Source organism: Emydura macquarii, unplaced genomic scaffold, assembly GCF_026122565.2.
Source record: "Emydura macquarii macquarii isolate MOO-44397 ecotype Brisbane River unplaced genomic scaffold, CSIRO-AGI_Emac_v2 contig_1644, whole genome shotgun sequence".
In the NCBI taxonomy this organism is placed as follows: Eukaryota; Metazoa; Chordata; order Testudines; family Chelidae; genus Emydura; species Emydura macquarii.
The window spans coordinates 18390885-18408762 of NW_027131781.1; the positions used below are offsets into that span (position 1 = coordinate 18390885).

Genomic DNA, 17878 nt, shown 5'->3' on the forward strand with positions numbered 1-17878 from the left:
AAAAAGACCTATCTGAGGCCATTTTGTCCATTCCTCAACTATACAAGTTTCTCATGTGCTTTGTCCAATCTAATTTTTCAAACAAATGAGTCTTCCACTTTCCATTTGAGACACTCTCTCTGTAATAGATCTTAGTTTGGAAGCTTTTCGGATATTTGGCCAAAACCTAAATTTACTCAGTGTCATCCATTTACTTCTAGTTTACCTTGAATTTCTGGTGTGTGGGACCTTTGAGTTAGTTCTTCTTTGGTATTTGGAGTTCGTAAACAGTTGAAACCACCCTTTTAGCCAAACTTTTCATCTTTATTTACAAATTGCTGCTACCAAATATTTTAATTTCTTGTTAGTTTTATAGTTCTCACAGTGGTAGGTAAGTGTGCTAATTGAGTACTGTACTCTATTCATTTGTGTTTTTGTTAAATAATTCTTCTGGCTTAGCTATCACATTCCTACGGTATTAAAATATAAATTTCAAGAGCCAGATCTTCAGCTGATGTAAATCTGCATCGCTTTCTTTTTCAGTGGCCACAGATTTGCTATACCGGTTTATGCAAACTGAGACTCTGATGCCAAATGTACATTAGTAACAATATGTTGTACTTTTTCTCAGCATTGGTCCATAGTTAAAAGCACATGAGACAACTTGAAAAAGTGCTGTGGTTCAGTTAATGTGTTTACCTGGACTAGTTCTGCCCATCAACTTGGGCTGGAGATCTTGTTAGAATAGACTTTCTCATAAAACTTCTGGTCTTCCATCTTTGGCAGAGCTAAAAATATCATGAAAACCCAGACTTTTAAAATCACCTTCTAGTGCGTCCCCTCTGTCTAGAATCAGCAAGTACAGAGGCACATGCAATATGGGAAAAAATGCACGTTAAGTGCCGAGTCACTTGATCTCATGCAAACTATTTGAACTATTGCAAAGATTATGGTTAATTCTTGAACTGCAAAGGAACATCCAAAGATGTCAGCTACTACATATTTGCTATGGAGATTTACAGCCTATATGATGGAATCATGGTAATTGTAAAACAGTTGTAATGAGTGATACTCTAAAGGACTGCTAGGACATCAAGTATGTATTTAATGTTAAAAGTAGGTGGTGACTCTGGAGATCACTGTAAAGTAAAGCAGAAAAAAACCAGTATAATTTAAATGTCACACTTACAAGTTTAATTTTTGGAAGAAGTTACTCTCTTCAGGTAGTTCCTATTTCACTAGTATTCTCAGATACCTTTAATAAAAAAAAAAAGCTCAAATGTAATCATTTAATGCATATTCAAATATCGTTAATGTAATTTACCTGACAGATATTAAGTGCCTGAGATTTGTAATATGTGTAAAAATCAGAGAGAGGGACATATGAGTGGCAGATGAGTTCCCTATATTAAACTCTACTGCTTTTATATATAAATGGATTTCATACTTAAGATGTTTCAAAACTTTTTTCATGTATTTCAGAACCTGGACTAAGTATGCCTAGTGATACTTCACTCTCTCCAGCAAGTCAGAACTCTCCTTATTGTATGACTCCAGTGTCGCAAGGCTCACCTGCCAGTTCAGGAATAGGTAGTCCAATGGCATCTTCAGCAATCACTAAAATTCACAGCAAGAGATTCAGAGAGTAAGAGCTTTGAATTACTCAACTTAAATTCTAAAGATGTATTCTAGTCAACTGTATTTTTTAGTGTATTTGAATTTATTGGACTTTCATACGTTATTAGTGAATGTAAGTTAGCCTATCCCCCATGTAAAAAAGTACTAGTCCTGACTCTTTGCATCCTCTGTTCCTTGCCTGCTTGTCATGGAACAGGTTATAATATTCCTGAGGGGCTTTCTTCAGCTAGGTTGCTGCTTTTAAGAAATGGAGTAGGCAGAGAAGTCATTTCAAAAGAAGAGTTTGGAAAAAAGACACATTTATGGCGGGGAAGAGGGCAACTTTGAATTTGGGCAGCTGGAAACTCTGCCACAGTTCACCCCTACTACAGTTGAATTACGACTAACCAATTTATTGAAAGCATCCCTTATTGATTATCAAATTTGATCAAGGAATAGTGAATTGTAAAATGTAGTGTGGCTGAGCTATCCTCTTTAAGTTGTTGGCTCTGTTTAGGTAGGTAATATACTGACAATGTATTTTACTGTGGTTTCATTTTAAATACTTTCAGAATATCCTTACATTCTTTTAGGTGTGCAGTTCTTCTTAATAAATGTAGTTAGTATACTTGGAACAAGTAACAGATTATTTCAGAAAAGTAAAATGCTTTTTCCTTCTGTTTTGAAGTCACCCAGCAATGAGATACAGTACTGAATTTGCTATATGCTAAAATGTGGTGTTTTCTGAACTGACAGGTATTGTAATCAAGTTCTAAGTAAAGAAATAGATGAGTGTGTGACTTTGTTATTGCAAGAGCTTGTCAGCTTCCAGGAGCGAATTTACCAAAAGGATCCCATGAGAGCTAAAGCAAGGAGAAGGCTTGTTATGGGTTTGCGTGAGGTTACTAAGCACATGAAGTTAAACAAGATCAAATGTGTGATCATTTCTCCAAACTGTGAAAAAATCCAGTCAAAAGGTACAAGAGCTTTTAATAAGAAACTTTTTAATGTGTATAAATACTGTGTGTATGTTGCATTTTTCCACAGTGATGCTACCTTTGTTAATCCATTTTGTTGACTTCAGTCATTTTAAGCATCTTCCATGCTGTCCCATATGCATGAAAGGTCGTCTTTGAATTCCATTGTAAAGCTGCCAAACTCTCCTTTGGGCCCATTTCTTTAACTACAGGAAATAGTGGGGCAGAAATTTTGCCTCCCTGTATATGGGGACTGTGCCCAGCATATTTTGGACACTATCGGAATGCAAATGATGACTTCCTGAGATATGTAAAAGAAGGAAAAGGTCTATTAAGAAACAGATAATTCAGTTTCAGAAAGTTTCTGCATTAGTATTCCTGGTGTGTAACACACCACCATTTGGGGTACAAAACATTGTTAGGTGTACAGATTAGGTGAGCATATTCAGTTAAATAACTGCTTGTTTTGTTCAAGTACGATCAAGTCTAACTTACTGCATGTGCACTGCATTCATAGCCTTACTGCTTTGTTGCAGTACGTGGTTTAATCTGAATATCTGGTAACTAACTCTGTGTACTAAAGTTTTAGTTGAAAGACCACTGACAAAAACTGAAATACTGGATTGGACCAAAGTGCAAATATTAAAGATGACTGTTCTAAGCTTTAGCTTTCAGTGTTACTTTTTTCTTCTGTAAGGTGGATTGGATGAAGCTCTGTATAATGTAATAGCCATGGCACGAGAGCAAGAAATTCCTTTTGTCTTTGCCCTTGGACGTAAAGCTCTTGGTCGTTGTGTAAACAAGCTTGTTCCTGTTAGTGTGGTGGGAATCTTCAACTATTCAGGTGCTGAGGTGAGCAATTCATTTCTGAATAGATGGCTGAAATAGTTAATGCCTTCTCTATTTTTTTCTCATGTGATAGAGGTCTATAAGCTTTGTTCACTGTGCTTGGGTTCACAAGGCAACTGTAATACATACATACAGAGTGTTGGTTGGCATTGGATGCCAATTTTATCTTGGCATATTTACTTTAAAATTGTCTCTTTAAATTTAACATGCTGCCCTATTAGTTCTGTTATGTCAGATTTGCCACCCCTTCTGTCTCTAAATCTTTGGAACATGTGGCAGACATCTCCTGGCAGGTAGCAGAGTTTCATATCTGTACATATGTATGACATTGCAGGAAACATGCTACCATAACAATAATGTTCAGTATGCCATGAGCATTCCAAAAACACCTTCAACGGCATACTTTGCATCAGACAATACACAGTTACACTGTAAGGGTGAACATGAATGATATACAAATCATAAGGATGTACATGGGATACAGCGTGTCACATACGGGTTGTCTCTGCCTATGATATAACACTTCAACCCTGCAGGTACAGCTCATCTATTGTCTGCACTAAAACTAGGGTGATGTGCTCTTCCTCCACCTGTTGGGAAAAACAATGGGGGGAAGGCATTTTTTGAAAATGAAACAGAAGAAAAACTGTAGCTCACATTGTAAACACATTTATCTTTAAAAATTAAAAAAGGGTACTCACTGTCCAAAATAGAAAGCTTGCAGTTCTAAGGGTAATATAATCAAAACCTCATTCTAACTAATAAAACCTACCACTCTTCATGTCTGCCCTCTGATATGATACAGTTTCTGCAACCTACTAATATTTTTTCCAGCTCCATGCCTATTGTGAAATTTCAACCATGTCAACATGAGGGCATGTCTCCAATACAAGTTAAGTCAACCTATGTTAGGTTGACTTACAACCACTGCAGTAATATAGGTAACTGGCAGTGTCTGCATGGACACTGCGTCGCCCTAACTACAACATATGCCCTACACCTCTCATGGAGTTGGAGTTATGTCAGTGTAGTAAGGCACTTACATCAGTGGGACCAAGGCTGCCTTATGTCGACCTAACTCTGTAGTGTAGACTGTGCTAAAAACACACTCAGTTGATAACTTAGTTGCCTGGCGAGGCATTTGAGAGCTTTCTAAAAATTGACAAGTCTGAATAACTATTCTACTGTCCGTGACTTTATTTATTTGTTGGATGCAGCAGACTGGGACAAACAAACAGATTTGGATATAAATCTGAATCTTCCGTTTTCAAGGTAGATGATGATGGAAAAAACATAGGATTAAGTTGAATTAACATCATTTTTGTTTGAATTCGTTCTGTTGTCTATCAAGGTCATGGATTGAGCTCAGAACATGGAGACTTGGTTATAGAAATGTCTCATCTCCTTTGAATAACTTTTTAATTTTGTTCTGGGTTTCCGGTTCTGGGTTAAATAAAGTAGGTCAGATGTCCATTGAGTCTGTAATAGACTTTTTCAGCTTGCAGTCTGACCATGTCATTCTAACACTTCCTTCAGTTGCTTTTGTAAGTTTTAGTGTGTGTCTGTAATAGTCCCTTGTTATGTAAACCATTAGCTACTATCTGAGCAGAAGTCCTCCTCACCCTCATTTTATGTAAGTTTCAACATACTTAAAGTAGTAGGATACAAATCTAGAAACACAGTCTTCATATGAGTTCCACCAAGTGTTGCTGGGAAACCTGGCTATAGATATCCTTTTTCAGTCAACCAACCATGAGGTGGCTGATAGTCACAGAATAATTTTTAAACCTTCACAATGTGTGTTAGGACTATATTAGGTATTTCTACTTTTTAAATAAGGCTGAAATAGTACTTTGAACACCCATAAAAGGCAGTCATCCTGAAGTTTTTCCATCATTTCATTTTGTTTTCATTTTCTGAGCAATCAGAAGACTCTGTGCATTCTTGGGTGACATCTTCAGCAATTTGGACACAGTATTCTGCCGTTTTCTTTTCAGATGTAGGAACACAATCTCCCGTGTATGGATGCTAACATCCATTTTTTGGGTCATTTGGTAATCACTAAACCTAATAACCCATTTACAGTATTGATCAGCAGCTTTCACATTTACGACAGAATGAGAAACAAACACCTATTGAATTCAGCACCAGATAGACTGAAAAACAAAATGAGTTGCCCTAGTCTTTACAGAACTATATGTAATCAGATGTCCTTCTCTTCCTCCCTGCCGGAAGTTTGTCCCCTCTAACAGGTCACAGTACCATCCAGGGACAGTAGATTCCTAGCCTATTTTCCTTTCCCACCCCCAAAATCCCACTGGTTTTGTATTCTCTGGCTGGAGTGGAGAGTGCAGCATGAGGGAATGGAACAGGCTTTTCATATCCCTGACTAAAACTATGAGATTACGGATAGCCCATGATGCCAGAGGCCTGGATTTTTTGACAAGCACCTCATCAATTGCCCCATGAATGCTGAATCAAGAAATTAAAGATGCTGAGGTGACAGCACTTTTGTTCTCACAATAATAAAAATGATGGCACTTACTGGTGCTAACCTCTCTTTTCTGATTTCCAGTAAAGTATAAAGGATTCTTAGTTTGTTGTCAACCTTACGTGTATCTGTTAATGTTATATATAACATGACCAATTTGTGTTGTGCATGTTTTTGTTGTATTTTGCGTTGACTTTGAAATTGAACATGTAATTATTGCCGTGTAACTGAACTTGTTTCAAGTATTGTAGCATATACTGTAACTTAAACCACTTAACAATTCAGCAGTTTAGCAATATTTTTTCATAAGATATAAAGTTTTTAATAAAACAAATATTAATGGGGTGGAAACAAAATTACCAGCAATGAGTGTGCTAAAACAGCTAATAATAGACAGTATTGAATTTTAGATCATGTTACATCCTTTGTTACCTGCTAAGGAAGGAAGTGCTCATTAAATACTTAAATCGTCATTCATCTTTTGTTCTAACATATATTTGGAAAGAGATTCAATATCAAGTGTGGGCCAGTAATGGAAAACTTAATTAAATATTTAATGTACTGGCTTCAAATGTTTGTGGTGGTTTCTTTGGTGCCAAAAGTAGGACTCCTGTTCTAATCAGAGGTTTTCTTGAACATGTGATTCCATCTTTTGCTAATCCTGGGTTGCAAGATATTGTGACATCCCACTGAAAAGGGCTATAGGCTTGATATTGGAGATAATCCATATCTAAATGTGCCATAATTTAATAGGTTGAAACATAGTCCTCGTTGCACAACATAAAAATTGATTACATCTGTGCCATTGGGAAGCAAACACTAGTTGTGAGACTGAAGGGACTTAAGATGACCAAAATTAGTAACTAGTGTTTTTTTTAAATAAAACTCATTCTTGCTGAATTTTCCTATCATTTGGGATTTTCGATGAGGGCGCTTTTCCTGTAAGTCTGCAAACAATGCAGACAGAAAGGCAGTGTTCTTTTCCTTCTCATGCTTTATCAGAAATAACCCCAGCAAAAACATGAGCTATGTAAATGCAGAAGCATCCTTGAAATGAAATGTAGAGCATAACTGATTATTGGCCAAGATAAAGGGCGCACACTTTTTGACTAGGTAGCTTTAATCTTACATGTACAGGACCTTTGATAAAAGGAAAAACATGGTCAAGGGAAAAAGTTCATAGAGAACTAACATATGAAAATGTCTTCATATTTAGAGCCTGTTTAACAAGTTGGTATCGCTGACTGAGGAGGCCAGAAAGGCATACAGAGATATGGTTGCATCAATGGAGCAGGAACAGGCAGAAGAGGCCTTAAAGAATGTTAAGAAAGCACCCCATCACATGGGTCATTCTCGTAATCCCTCTGCGGCAAGTGCTATTTCATTCTGTAGTGTTATTTCAGAGCCCATCTCTGAAGTGAATGAGAAAGAATATGGTAAGTATTAAAAATTTATATTTCTATTACATAACCATAAAGTGGAAATAACTATAAATATTGAACTATAGGTGGGGAAAAAAATCTCCCAATAGTAAAATATATTCTACACCCTAGAGAGGGTGATCCAAAATTGGTTAGGCTCCTGGGGTCAATCTGAGTAGTCTTCTGGGGAAGTTCTTCTAGAACTGACCACATAAGAATAATAACATTGGCCCTAATTCTCAGCTGTGTTCAAAATAATTCGTTGATGCAAGGCAACCTCAAAGCCAACCATAGGAGAATCACTTCAGTTGCAGAGGGATTCTCTGTGGTATTGATCTGGTCTCTGAAGGCACAGAGGTGAGATTTGAAGAGGGGGTTGTGTGCCTGGGGCAGAATGAAGGATGACGACTGGGAAAGTGAAGAGATGAGAGGTAGACAGGAGCTAAATTGTTCCAACCTTAGAAGACTGGAGCAATTTGCTTAAATTTGATGTTGAAATTGAAGGGAAGCCAGTAAAGAGTTTTGAAGAGTGGTTGTGGTGTGAGCAACCTACAAGATTAAGTTGTGCATCAACTCTTAAGCACAGATAGTGTAACAGCGAGGGTGTACCACAAGTTGGGAATGAAATGCTTGTCTAACTTCCGTCAAGTTGGTAATAGAATTGCTGATTTTCCTGAGCGCTCCCTTCACTCATATTAAAATCATGCCTTGATTTATTTAGGGTGTGTGGTTTTTATTTTGGGATCTACCTTAGAGGTTGCTTTTTTAACTTGTTCAGAATTCAGCAGTTCTTAACACCTACCAGCGGGATGATGATTACTATTTTGGCAAATTTCTGCATGGTCCCCATACCATCAGCCACTGCCCTTTCTGACTGTGTCTGGTATTGAGGCAAGCACACCACCACCCTTTTGATTTCAGAACAAAATGTGTTTGATAATCTGTGTAAGCATGAAACTACTAATTTCACAGCTTTCCTGCTCTTGAGTTTTTTTTCAGTTTGTTTTTTACTGTATGATCATGTTTGGACAAGAACAGTGTTACATTCACGTGTCTCCCTTTCATGCTTATTACTTGATCTTAGAATTTTTTTTAATTCATTTGAAAACTCTCTCAGGCTGTCAGTTTTCTGATGAGCTTCTGGTGTCTTGATTTGCAGAAACAAATTGGAGAAACATGGTGGAAACATCTGATGGGTTAGAAACCTCTGAAAATGAGAGAGAATCTTCATTTAAGACCACTGCAGCAGAAAAATCTAGCAGTGTTCAAATTGAAAAAGCTGCTGTTAATAAACAGCCACTTACACTTACAACTGGAACTACCTCAACTGCAACTCATGGAAAACCCTTGCCGAGTGACAAAGAGGAGGTGAAGCCAGATGACAATCTGGAGTGGGCCTCACAGCAGAGCACAGAGACAGGATCTTTGGATGGCAGTTGTCGTGATCTTTTGAATTCCTCCATGACCAGTACCACCAGTACTCTTGTACCAGGAATGCTTGAAGAAGAGGAGGAGGAGGATGACGAAGATGATGAGGATTACACCCATGAACCTATATCGGTAGAGGTTCAGCTTAATAGCAGAATTGAATCTTGGGTCTCAGAGACCCAGAGAACTATGGAAACCCTTCAACTAGGGAAGACCCTTAGTGGTGCAGAAGGAGACAATGCAGAACAAAGTGAAGAGGAAGAGATAGAAACTCCTGAGCAGGTAGATCCAGTAATTGATAGTGAGGAATGGACAACTGATAAGCACGCAAATAATGCCCAACATAAACCCCCCATCAGCAATTCTCTGAATAAAGAACACACAGATTCCAATTATATTCTGTAAAAATAAGCACAAACTCAGGAACTCTTTAAAATTTAGCTAACTGTTGTAAGGGTTGCAGCCATTACTTTGTACGCTTCATCTCAACATTTTGCACTGTTAAACATTTAATGTATGTATTTAATTCATAACAAATATTTGTAGCTGTCCCTTGTTAATTATTTCATTAAAACCTATAGTTTAGCTTTTAATCAGTATCTGTACTTCCCAGAATTGAAACCATCTATGTGACAATTTCAGTCAATAATAGATATTCACTTGAGCTTCTTTTGTAAAGGGAGAAATTACTTATAAATGATCAATTGTCAGCAAAAATTTTTCTGAAATTTGACTATTTTCAAAACATGAGCTGATCTACCTTTTAACACTGGCAACAATTACCAACATTTTGTATTGCTGTTACCCTAATCATTTTAACCTGATTGTCCATAATTTTCTAATTATACCAGAAAATAAACATAAATAATTGGCTTCTCTATAAAGAGAAGCCAGAAAAATCCAAAAACCTTTACTTGCAGTCAAAAGGAAGAGGAGATTATTAGGAAATGTATGCATGATTCTTATGCTAAGAAAGATCAGCTTTTTAGTTGTCTGTGTGACTATATTGAAAAAGCTGCTAGCTGTAATGAGATGGTTACAGTCTGCTAGAATAACTTTAACCGAAAACCACAATAGCAAAATAATTGTAGTTGATGTATGTGTGTTGTTTTTTTCTAGTGAAATACTCTTTTAAAAAAAAAAGTCACTGTTTGCAGATTCACAATAAGGGAACCATTAACCATGACCACCATCCGTGTTGTTCTTAGTAACTGACTGCTTCCTTATTCTTTCACTTACCTCAGGAATGCTGATGTGCATAATTTTATTTTCTTTAAATAAAACAGGCAAAGGTGATCTGGATATTTAACAATAAGTTTGACTGATATAATAGCTCAGTGTATTGATATGTTCACTAGCATGCTTTGGTTCTGGCCACTTTTATATTGAATTCAGGATCAATCTTTGGATTAATTCTCATTTGAGAATGTGAACCCTTGTTCCTTAGTTGCAGCAGCCTAGTAGTTGGCCTCTGCTTTAGTAAAGTAGCTGTTCTGGGAAGGGGGAAATTGCCTTGGAGTGCTCAGAATTGTCAGTGGTTCAAAAAAAAAAAAAAAAAGAAGCCAGAAACAAATAAGATGCCATAGTATTATCTACATTTGTTCCTAGTACTGAAATTAAATCCATTACCTGATGATGCATTTATTTCACATTGGGGATGGAATATATGTCTAATCCTTGCACATCACCAGTCTGAATTTTCTGACTTTGTCCAGCACTGGCAATAAATGTACTGAAGCCGTCAGCACCAAGGACTTCACTGACAGGGTAGCCAAAGAACAATTTTCATGAACAATTTTTTATGGCAAATACAGATTTGTTTTAATTCTATTTCATTATTCTAGACCACTTCCATTTAAAAAAAAGTTTCAGTAACACAAATGGACATTTTAGTTACACACTTCGTTTACTTGACAACTTGGGACCAGCACTTTTTTAAATATTTGTAACGCCAGCATTTTATGTTGCACTGGCAAAATCAGACTCCAGGTTTAGGAATGATCTAGTCCTCTCTTTTCAGATGCTAATGAGCATAGCAAAAACGAAGAGTTTGAGTATTATGTAAATAACACTTTGGTATCTGTAGACATAGCAAATGGTGTACAGGAAAGTGTTGGAGAGAGCTGCTGAGACAGTTGGCAGACTTGTCATGTTCTTAGTTCCTGGTTATAATCTTCCTAGATATTAGCAACAGACATTTTATAGGAATACAAAAAGTAAAGAATGATGCCTCCTGAATATTAACTCCAACTGTTTGTACTGCAGATTTTATTGTGTATACATTTTGAAAGGTTTAGTTGATTTAGGAAATGATAGGGGTTTGAATTGCTGACAGAGGGTCAATATTTGGCCTTGGGTGTGTAAGCACAGCTTCTGTCAACAACAGCAAGATCATGTGTGCACCCTAAGGATAGAATTTGGCTCAGATTTTCCAAAAATGGAAAGTGGAATTACGAAAAACTATAATAATTTGTACATTTCCATTTACTTATTACATGCCAGTGATTCAAATAACTCTCTTGATCTTGAGGTAGTAGCATTACAAAGGTTTATTTTTTGTCTTTTCTGAACTTGGACAGTCATTTTAAGATTTGACATTTGTATCAAACAGGAAATGTTCTTGTAATCTTCAACCTGTGTTTAATTGTAATTTTGCTACAGATTTCATAAGTATATTATGAATCCGTTAAAGATGATACTGCTCTTCTAGTACCTCTGTCTTTGTCAGCAAACAAGGGAAAATTTGAAAATGTGGATGATCACCTCTAGAGAGACAAACCAAAACTGAGTAAAGGAAACCATCCATTTAGAACATGTTTCCTTTTGATAAGATGAGAATGAGCTATAACTGAGAATGGAATGACAAAGTGTCTGGGAAGAGGTCCATTTGCATCTAAAATTAGAGAAATTCCTTGCAAAGCAGAGCACTTAAGAGGTATAATCTTGATCTTGTGGTAATCTTGTTTCTGTTGGCAACAGAAATAAAATAGCATAACCTTTCTGATAGGTTATTTTACAGTGCCATGATTAATTTTTTAAGATAGCTGGATTTCTATTTCACTATAAAAAGCATACAATGTATTATATAGGTTGTTACACTCCAGAAAACTAAAACCAGATGTTTCTGCAGTTATAGGCATATAATTTTTTTTGTTGTGAAGATTATTTAGAAAGCAAATATCCTTTTTTTTTCTTTCAAATACTTTATTGGATTATTTATTTAGATTTCTTGCATCTGGCAAAACCTGAAAAATGTGTGGTAGGATGTCTTTACAATGAATTGACTATGCATAGAAATTATTTTATATAACACTTCTAGTATTTGTGTAAAAATAAACTTAGATAAAAGACACAAGGGAAAAATTTCTGCAGACCTTAGTCCTTCATCTGATCAAATAATTTTTTTTGTCTGAGTAAGGATGAAGGCTCTGATCCTGCAAACACTTACATGCATACTTGACTTGGAACATGAGTAGTTCCACTGATCTTTCTAATAGACCTATTGATGTGCTTAAATTAAGCACCTGTGTAAGTGTTTGTAGGATAGGAGCCAAACAATGACTACAGAATGTCCCATATTTTTAAAATTAAAAATCTACAGAAAATGTTTTCAATAATGCACTTGTATGATTTCTTAACATAAAGGTGAGAGATGTCTAATGCTTATGTGGGTGAGGATTTTCACATGATTCAGTCCAGTTCTTTACCACGAAGTTTAAATTTTAATAATATTACTTTAAATACGAATGCAAAAAAGTTTTAAGGTTTGAAAAGCTGCTGTTTGCTAAAGGTGTCATTAAGTATTCTCTGTGAAGTTGTGCCAACTAATCAAAATATCCAGTTGATTTAAATGTTGATCATATTTTAATTATTAAAATTTAAAAATCAAGATTTGTTTACAAAAACAAAAACCAGCAGAAAAAAGCCATAGATGCAACCTACATGGGTTTTTTTACCCAGCCCTTCCACCTACAATGAAATGTAAAAACATCTTCCTTGAAATTTATACTGAGTGGTAACACTGAAGATAACAGTTGGCACAACCCACCTTCTAAATGTTCATAAATGGTTCATATATTTTTAAATAGATTCTAATAAGGTAAACTGTTAATCTTTAATGTCTTAAAAATTGTAGCAACACTTAGGTTAAAACAATAGAAAATCATTATGAAATAAAAGATGAAGGGTTTTGTTTTCTTTTTTGCTGTATGAAGGATAATTGTTATGTCTACCATACTTTTTTGGAGTAATAACAGCTTTTTTTGCACTATGTAAATACTAGTGGGAATTCTTCCATAACTAATAAAAGTGATTGTAGAAATATCTCTTATTACAGTGATATATTCATTTACCAGTTGCAATGTCCTTATTTCATGTCTGTTCCAAAATTTCACCAGCACCACCTGCTGTCCTAGTACTTCAGTTCTGATTAAGTTTGAAGATTTGTTGCTGCTTTTATGGCAGGTACCAGTGTTTTTCTGTAGCTTGTCCACCAGGTGGTAGCATGCACGGTATTTCTACTTGGGAGTAAACAATGTACCAGCTAGACGTTGTTCCCAAGTGGAACAGTTACTTGGCAGACTTCATTACTGGAACAGTCACTTGGTTGATTCTCATTGGTTACCTTCACTGAAATGTTTCCAGGTAAAGAAACCTGTTTAAAGATTTTGCATCATAGGAGATCGATATTTTGGTCTCTTACAAATTTGAAAAGAAAAGAAAACTGAAGTGAAAACTCTTAAATCCTTTGCAGAGGTGCTCTTTATAAGTGTCGTTTTAGTAGAACTCTTGTAACGTACACATTTGAAAAAAGCATCAGAGGACTTGTCTACATGGGAAAATTCACCAGCATACCTATATTGGTATAATTATACAGCTATGCTGGGAAACTTTCCCATTGAAGACAAGCCCTAAATTGAATTACATATTTTCAGGATAAAATATAAACAATCATCAAGGAGTGAAACCCCATGCAAATAAAGCAAGGCATTTAAAAGCTGAGGCTGATACTCATTCACACTTCCCATTAATCTGTTTGTCTAGGCATCACCATGGTATGAAGGCAAAATATAGGTTTTATATATAGTATGTAAAATCTACCACTGTTCAGAAATTCCTGTGATGGAATTAATTGATGCCACCATCTTGGAATTGAAATAAAACAGTTTTCAAAATCCGAGATGAATTTCACTTCCTTCTTAGGAATAAATGGGATAAAAAAAGCAACATCTCCAAACATTCTTTTTGCACCATACTGTAGTAACACATGAGATTTTGTATTGTCCTCATCTAACATCTGCCTTGGTCTTTACACCTGCATTATGGAAGCCACTGTGCTAAATAGCCTTTGGAAAATTTGTGCAACTTGCATGTGGGGAGTTCCTAACTTTCCAGTGAATCATCACAACTGCCCACTTCACCTCAGCTATTGGAACTGCGCTATTAACTTATGTTGCTGCTCCCATGTACTGGGAGATTTGAAGCACAACAGAATAAAACTGTATTCTTAACTTCTATATAAAATCAAGTTCATACTGTAGTTTTGCTCTTGCAGTTCTTTCATGGCTTTTGAAAGAATTTCAATTATAAATCCTAATTTTCAGATTCTATAACTTTCTGCAGAAACAATGTTTGAAATTTCTCATGCATGTTCTCAACCCAAATGTGAATTTTGGAAAGTCTCCGGAGGATATTTGGCCCCTTTTGACTTACCACACAATTTCCACAGTTAAAGAAAAGTATTTAGGTAACTCAAAATGTTACAAATGAAAGCCCAAACTTCCCATGGGTGTAGTCCTCAATGAGAACAGCAACATATTTCTGAGAAGATAGTGAAAATAATAAATTTGGTTTTGCTCATATTTCATGCCCAGCACATGACTTCATATTAGCCTTTTAGCATTGCTCTGAGATTGCAATTCTAGATTGGAGCACCAAACTGAAATATTTGCAATGGACATTTAAAAAATCACACCTGTTTGTTTAAGATGTTTGAATTTACACTCTGGCACATGTACTATAAGTATTGCAGTATTTCAAAGAATAACTCAAAGCACTGACCACCACTGCTCTTGAAAGCTCACATTCCAAGAAACTATCATCTATTTTAATGAATGTTAATTAACAATAATCAAAATACATATTACTTGACCAGCATGCATACACATGCCCATACTATTGCCTTTCTTTTTATTTAAACATAGACAGGGTGAACTACATGATACATTGTTTACAGGAGAGACACTATATTCAGAAGTCAGGAAGCTAGTTGTGATTCTCATAACAAGAAATCTCCCACATTTGTGTATCATTTTACATGAATGAAAGCATTTAAATAACACCACGTGCATCCAACATTTTGTATTCCTTTGTGCAGAGTGGCAGAGCTATGGGAACAAGAACTCTGAATTTTTCTTTGTATGTGTAAATTCTCCCTTATAATGTTGCAGTGATAAAGCTTTTGCTTTTAACATGGCAGCAATTTGCCGGGAAGGTACTGTTTGTTTGTTTTTTTTGTCAAAGTGGTTGATGTGTAGGCATTGATGCTGGGCTGGAGCTGAATACCTGCAAAAACTTCAGAGAACCAAAATAATTCACCAGGCAACATTAAGAGCAAAGCAATTTTCAGTTGGATAGTACTGTCTCACTTTCATCTAAAATCTATGAACAGCTGCCAGTTCTAGCCCTTTGTAGAATAATTTAGTACAAATCTTCTGACTTGGTATCTTAAGCATCACTACTGTATTAACAATGCTGAGAATTTGGCATGAGAATTTTTTAACAGGCATATCAGAGATGTGTGTGGTAAAGAGGTCACGGATTTAAATCACTCTCTAGTTACGCAACAAGGGTTGGCTATTGGATTTTTTTTTTTTTTCAGATTTTTTTTTCAACCACTGTGTAGGCAAATTAGAAAACTATTTGTATAATTCTGGTACATCCTTTTTTGTGCGCGTGCTCAACTTCCTCAGAAGAAAGTGACAGAATAGAACAGGTAACTGTTTTTCCTCCTGTTCTTTTCCCATAGATTGCTGAGAAGTTGGTTAATTATGAAATGCGGGAGGGAACTTTCCGAGTTGGAATGCACGGCTGTACAATTTGGACAAAACAGAACTATGCCGTTAAGTGCTATATTTAACCTTTTCCTTTGACAGCTACTTGATATCTTCTGTCGGTACAGAAGTAATTGATACACATTCTCTTTGAAAGGAGGATGTGTGTGGGTGTCCATCTATTTAAAATATTTATCTGAATGTCTATTTAAAATATCCAGCTATGTGTAACGAGGTTCGTTCCCAAGGATAGTATTTTAATGAGCAAAGAGGAGTCTAGTAATCATGGAGCACTGAAACCAGACTTGCTCTCACATAAAGACAAACGGAGGAAAAGGAGTAAACTGCACTTCCTGCAGTTATAGTTACAATAATGCTGTTTGTCTTTAGGTTCCCTTGGAGACTTCCTGGAGGCTATGGCAACAACCTTATGCATGTAGGCATGGCTCTCATGTTTTATAGTATATTAGCTGTGTGTGGTGCAATCACTTTAATTTTTCTATAATGCTTCCTCCTCTCATCCTGTGTACTTGGCTATTCATTTCTTGCTATCACAGCAACAGTGAGCTTGGCTGTGCTAGTCATTTGATCTTTTAATAGGGTGGTACTTCTAAATGTGTGCCATTTTTTAATATTTAAAACAATATTTTCAATATAAGAGTTCTCTTTGGATGCCACCTTTCAGACAAATAACAAGAAAAGGCTTTTAAAAAATGAATTTAACAGTTTAAGCAGGGGGAAATTATTTTCTCATGCGATGATTTTTTTCACAGGGGCACAGCTTAGTTATGTTCCCAACTCCCATTGAAAGCCAATGGGAGTTGGGAGCCTAGATACCCTTTGTGCCTTTGAAAATCTTGCCTGATGTTTTTGTTTTTAAAAAAAACAAACAAAAAAAAAAACCAGATGGTGAGTTGCTGCTTGGGGATAAAAGAAAGACTGCTCCAGATGGCAGGAGCTCTTGCACCAAACAAGGCTGATGGGGGGGGGGGGGACATGGTTCTATAGGAGGGAGAGGAAGTGCAAAGAGGAAAAATATGGCAATCTTACTTTACCATTAGAGTGGTCTTTCTGATCCCCCAAGTATCTACAGTGCATCAAACCACCCCAACCCAGTACTAAGATAGCCAATGTGCTGTGACCCACTCATAGGAGCACTGGGAGATGCTGTAGCTAATTCTCTGCACAGGGAATAAACTCTCCAACACTTGCTCGATAGCAATCACCAGCACAGCTGACTGGACACTGGGAAAGATTAGTTTCCACTGAGATATCTTTCAGTATGTGTATTTAGGTGTTTTAAAGCTTGTATTTTAATTAAGATATTATGCATATTTTTAATAGTCATATCTAAGCACGTGTGGCACTTTACCTATAGCACAGCAACTAAATACCTATGCAGGAGTAAGAGGGGGTTCTTTGAAAATCATTGTCCCCACCCGTTTCCATGTGAGCTGGCCCCAGTTGTGTGTTGCTCTTACTGAGGCAGCTGGGCTGAAGCTATACAGTCCTTTGTGGTACTGCTGGATTTGTTCCTGTTTTCAGGGTTCGCTGTTTGTTTGTTTTTAGCTAGTAACAGAGCTTTGATAAGTAATTCTAAAAAAAAACCCCACCCAAACCTGTAGTGCCTTTATTTGTCCTCAATTCTGTGCACCCTTCCGCTGGTCGGCTGTATGTCCTGGACAGCTGCTGAATATTCAGCAGTCTGTGAACATGCATTGTGGGTGTCTCAAATCTATAGTATATTTAAGAAGTGAAGAGGGCCTGGATGGCCACACATACACCACAGGGGTAGGTCCAGACAAGCTCCAATTTTTACCTAATGCCCAGGCAGTAGATGCTGTATTTGCTCTGCAGGAAGCCTGTGCTGCATTCAACACTTGGCATGTGACAATCAACACAGATTGGCTTTCATCTGATGCCTTTGCTTGGGCTCCTCGCTGCTTAGATTTTGTGTGGCCATACCCTGCCTGGCTGTCCTGCTCACAGGATGTACTGAAGTTGTATCACCAGCTGTAACTGCAAATCTGTAGGGTTCTGAGTGTGTTGATTTCCTATTTGAAA

The 17878-nt window shown here is 36.6% G+C and overlaps 1 protein-coding gene across 2 annotated transcripts in view; it reads left to right on the forward strand.

Annotated features, from left to right (window-relative positions):
- SECISBP2L (SECIS binding protein 2 like) overlaps window positions 1-13085 on the forward strand; it is a 43552-nt gene extending 30467 nt beyond the window's left edge. For both annotated transcript variants that reach the window (XM_067555795.1, XM_067555796.1), the window contains 5 exons: window positions 1462-1624; window positions 2353-2573; window positions 3271-3425; window positions 7130-7349; window positions 8494-13085. In XM_067555795.1, coding sequence (XP_067411896.1) covers window positions 1462-1624; window positions 2353-2573; window positions 3271-3425; window positions 7130-7349; window positions 8494-9167 — 1433 coding nt within the window. In that variant the 3' untranslated portion in view covers window positions 9168-13085. The remainder of the gene's footprint in view (window positions 1-1461; window positions 1625-2352; window positions 2574-3270; window positions 3426-7129; window positions 7350-8493) is intronic.
- Window positions 13086-17878: the final 4793 nt, after the last annotated feature.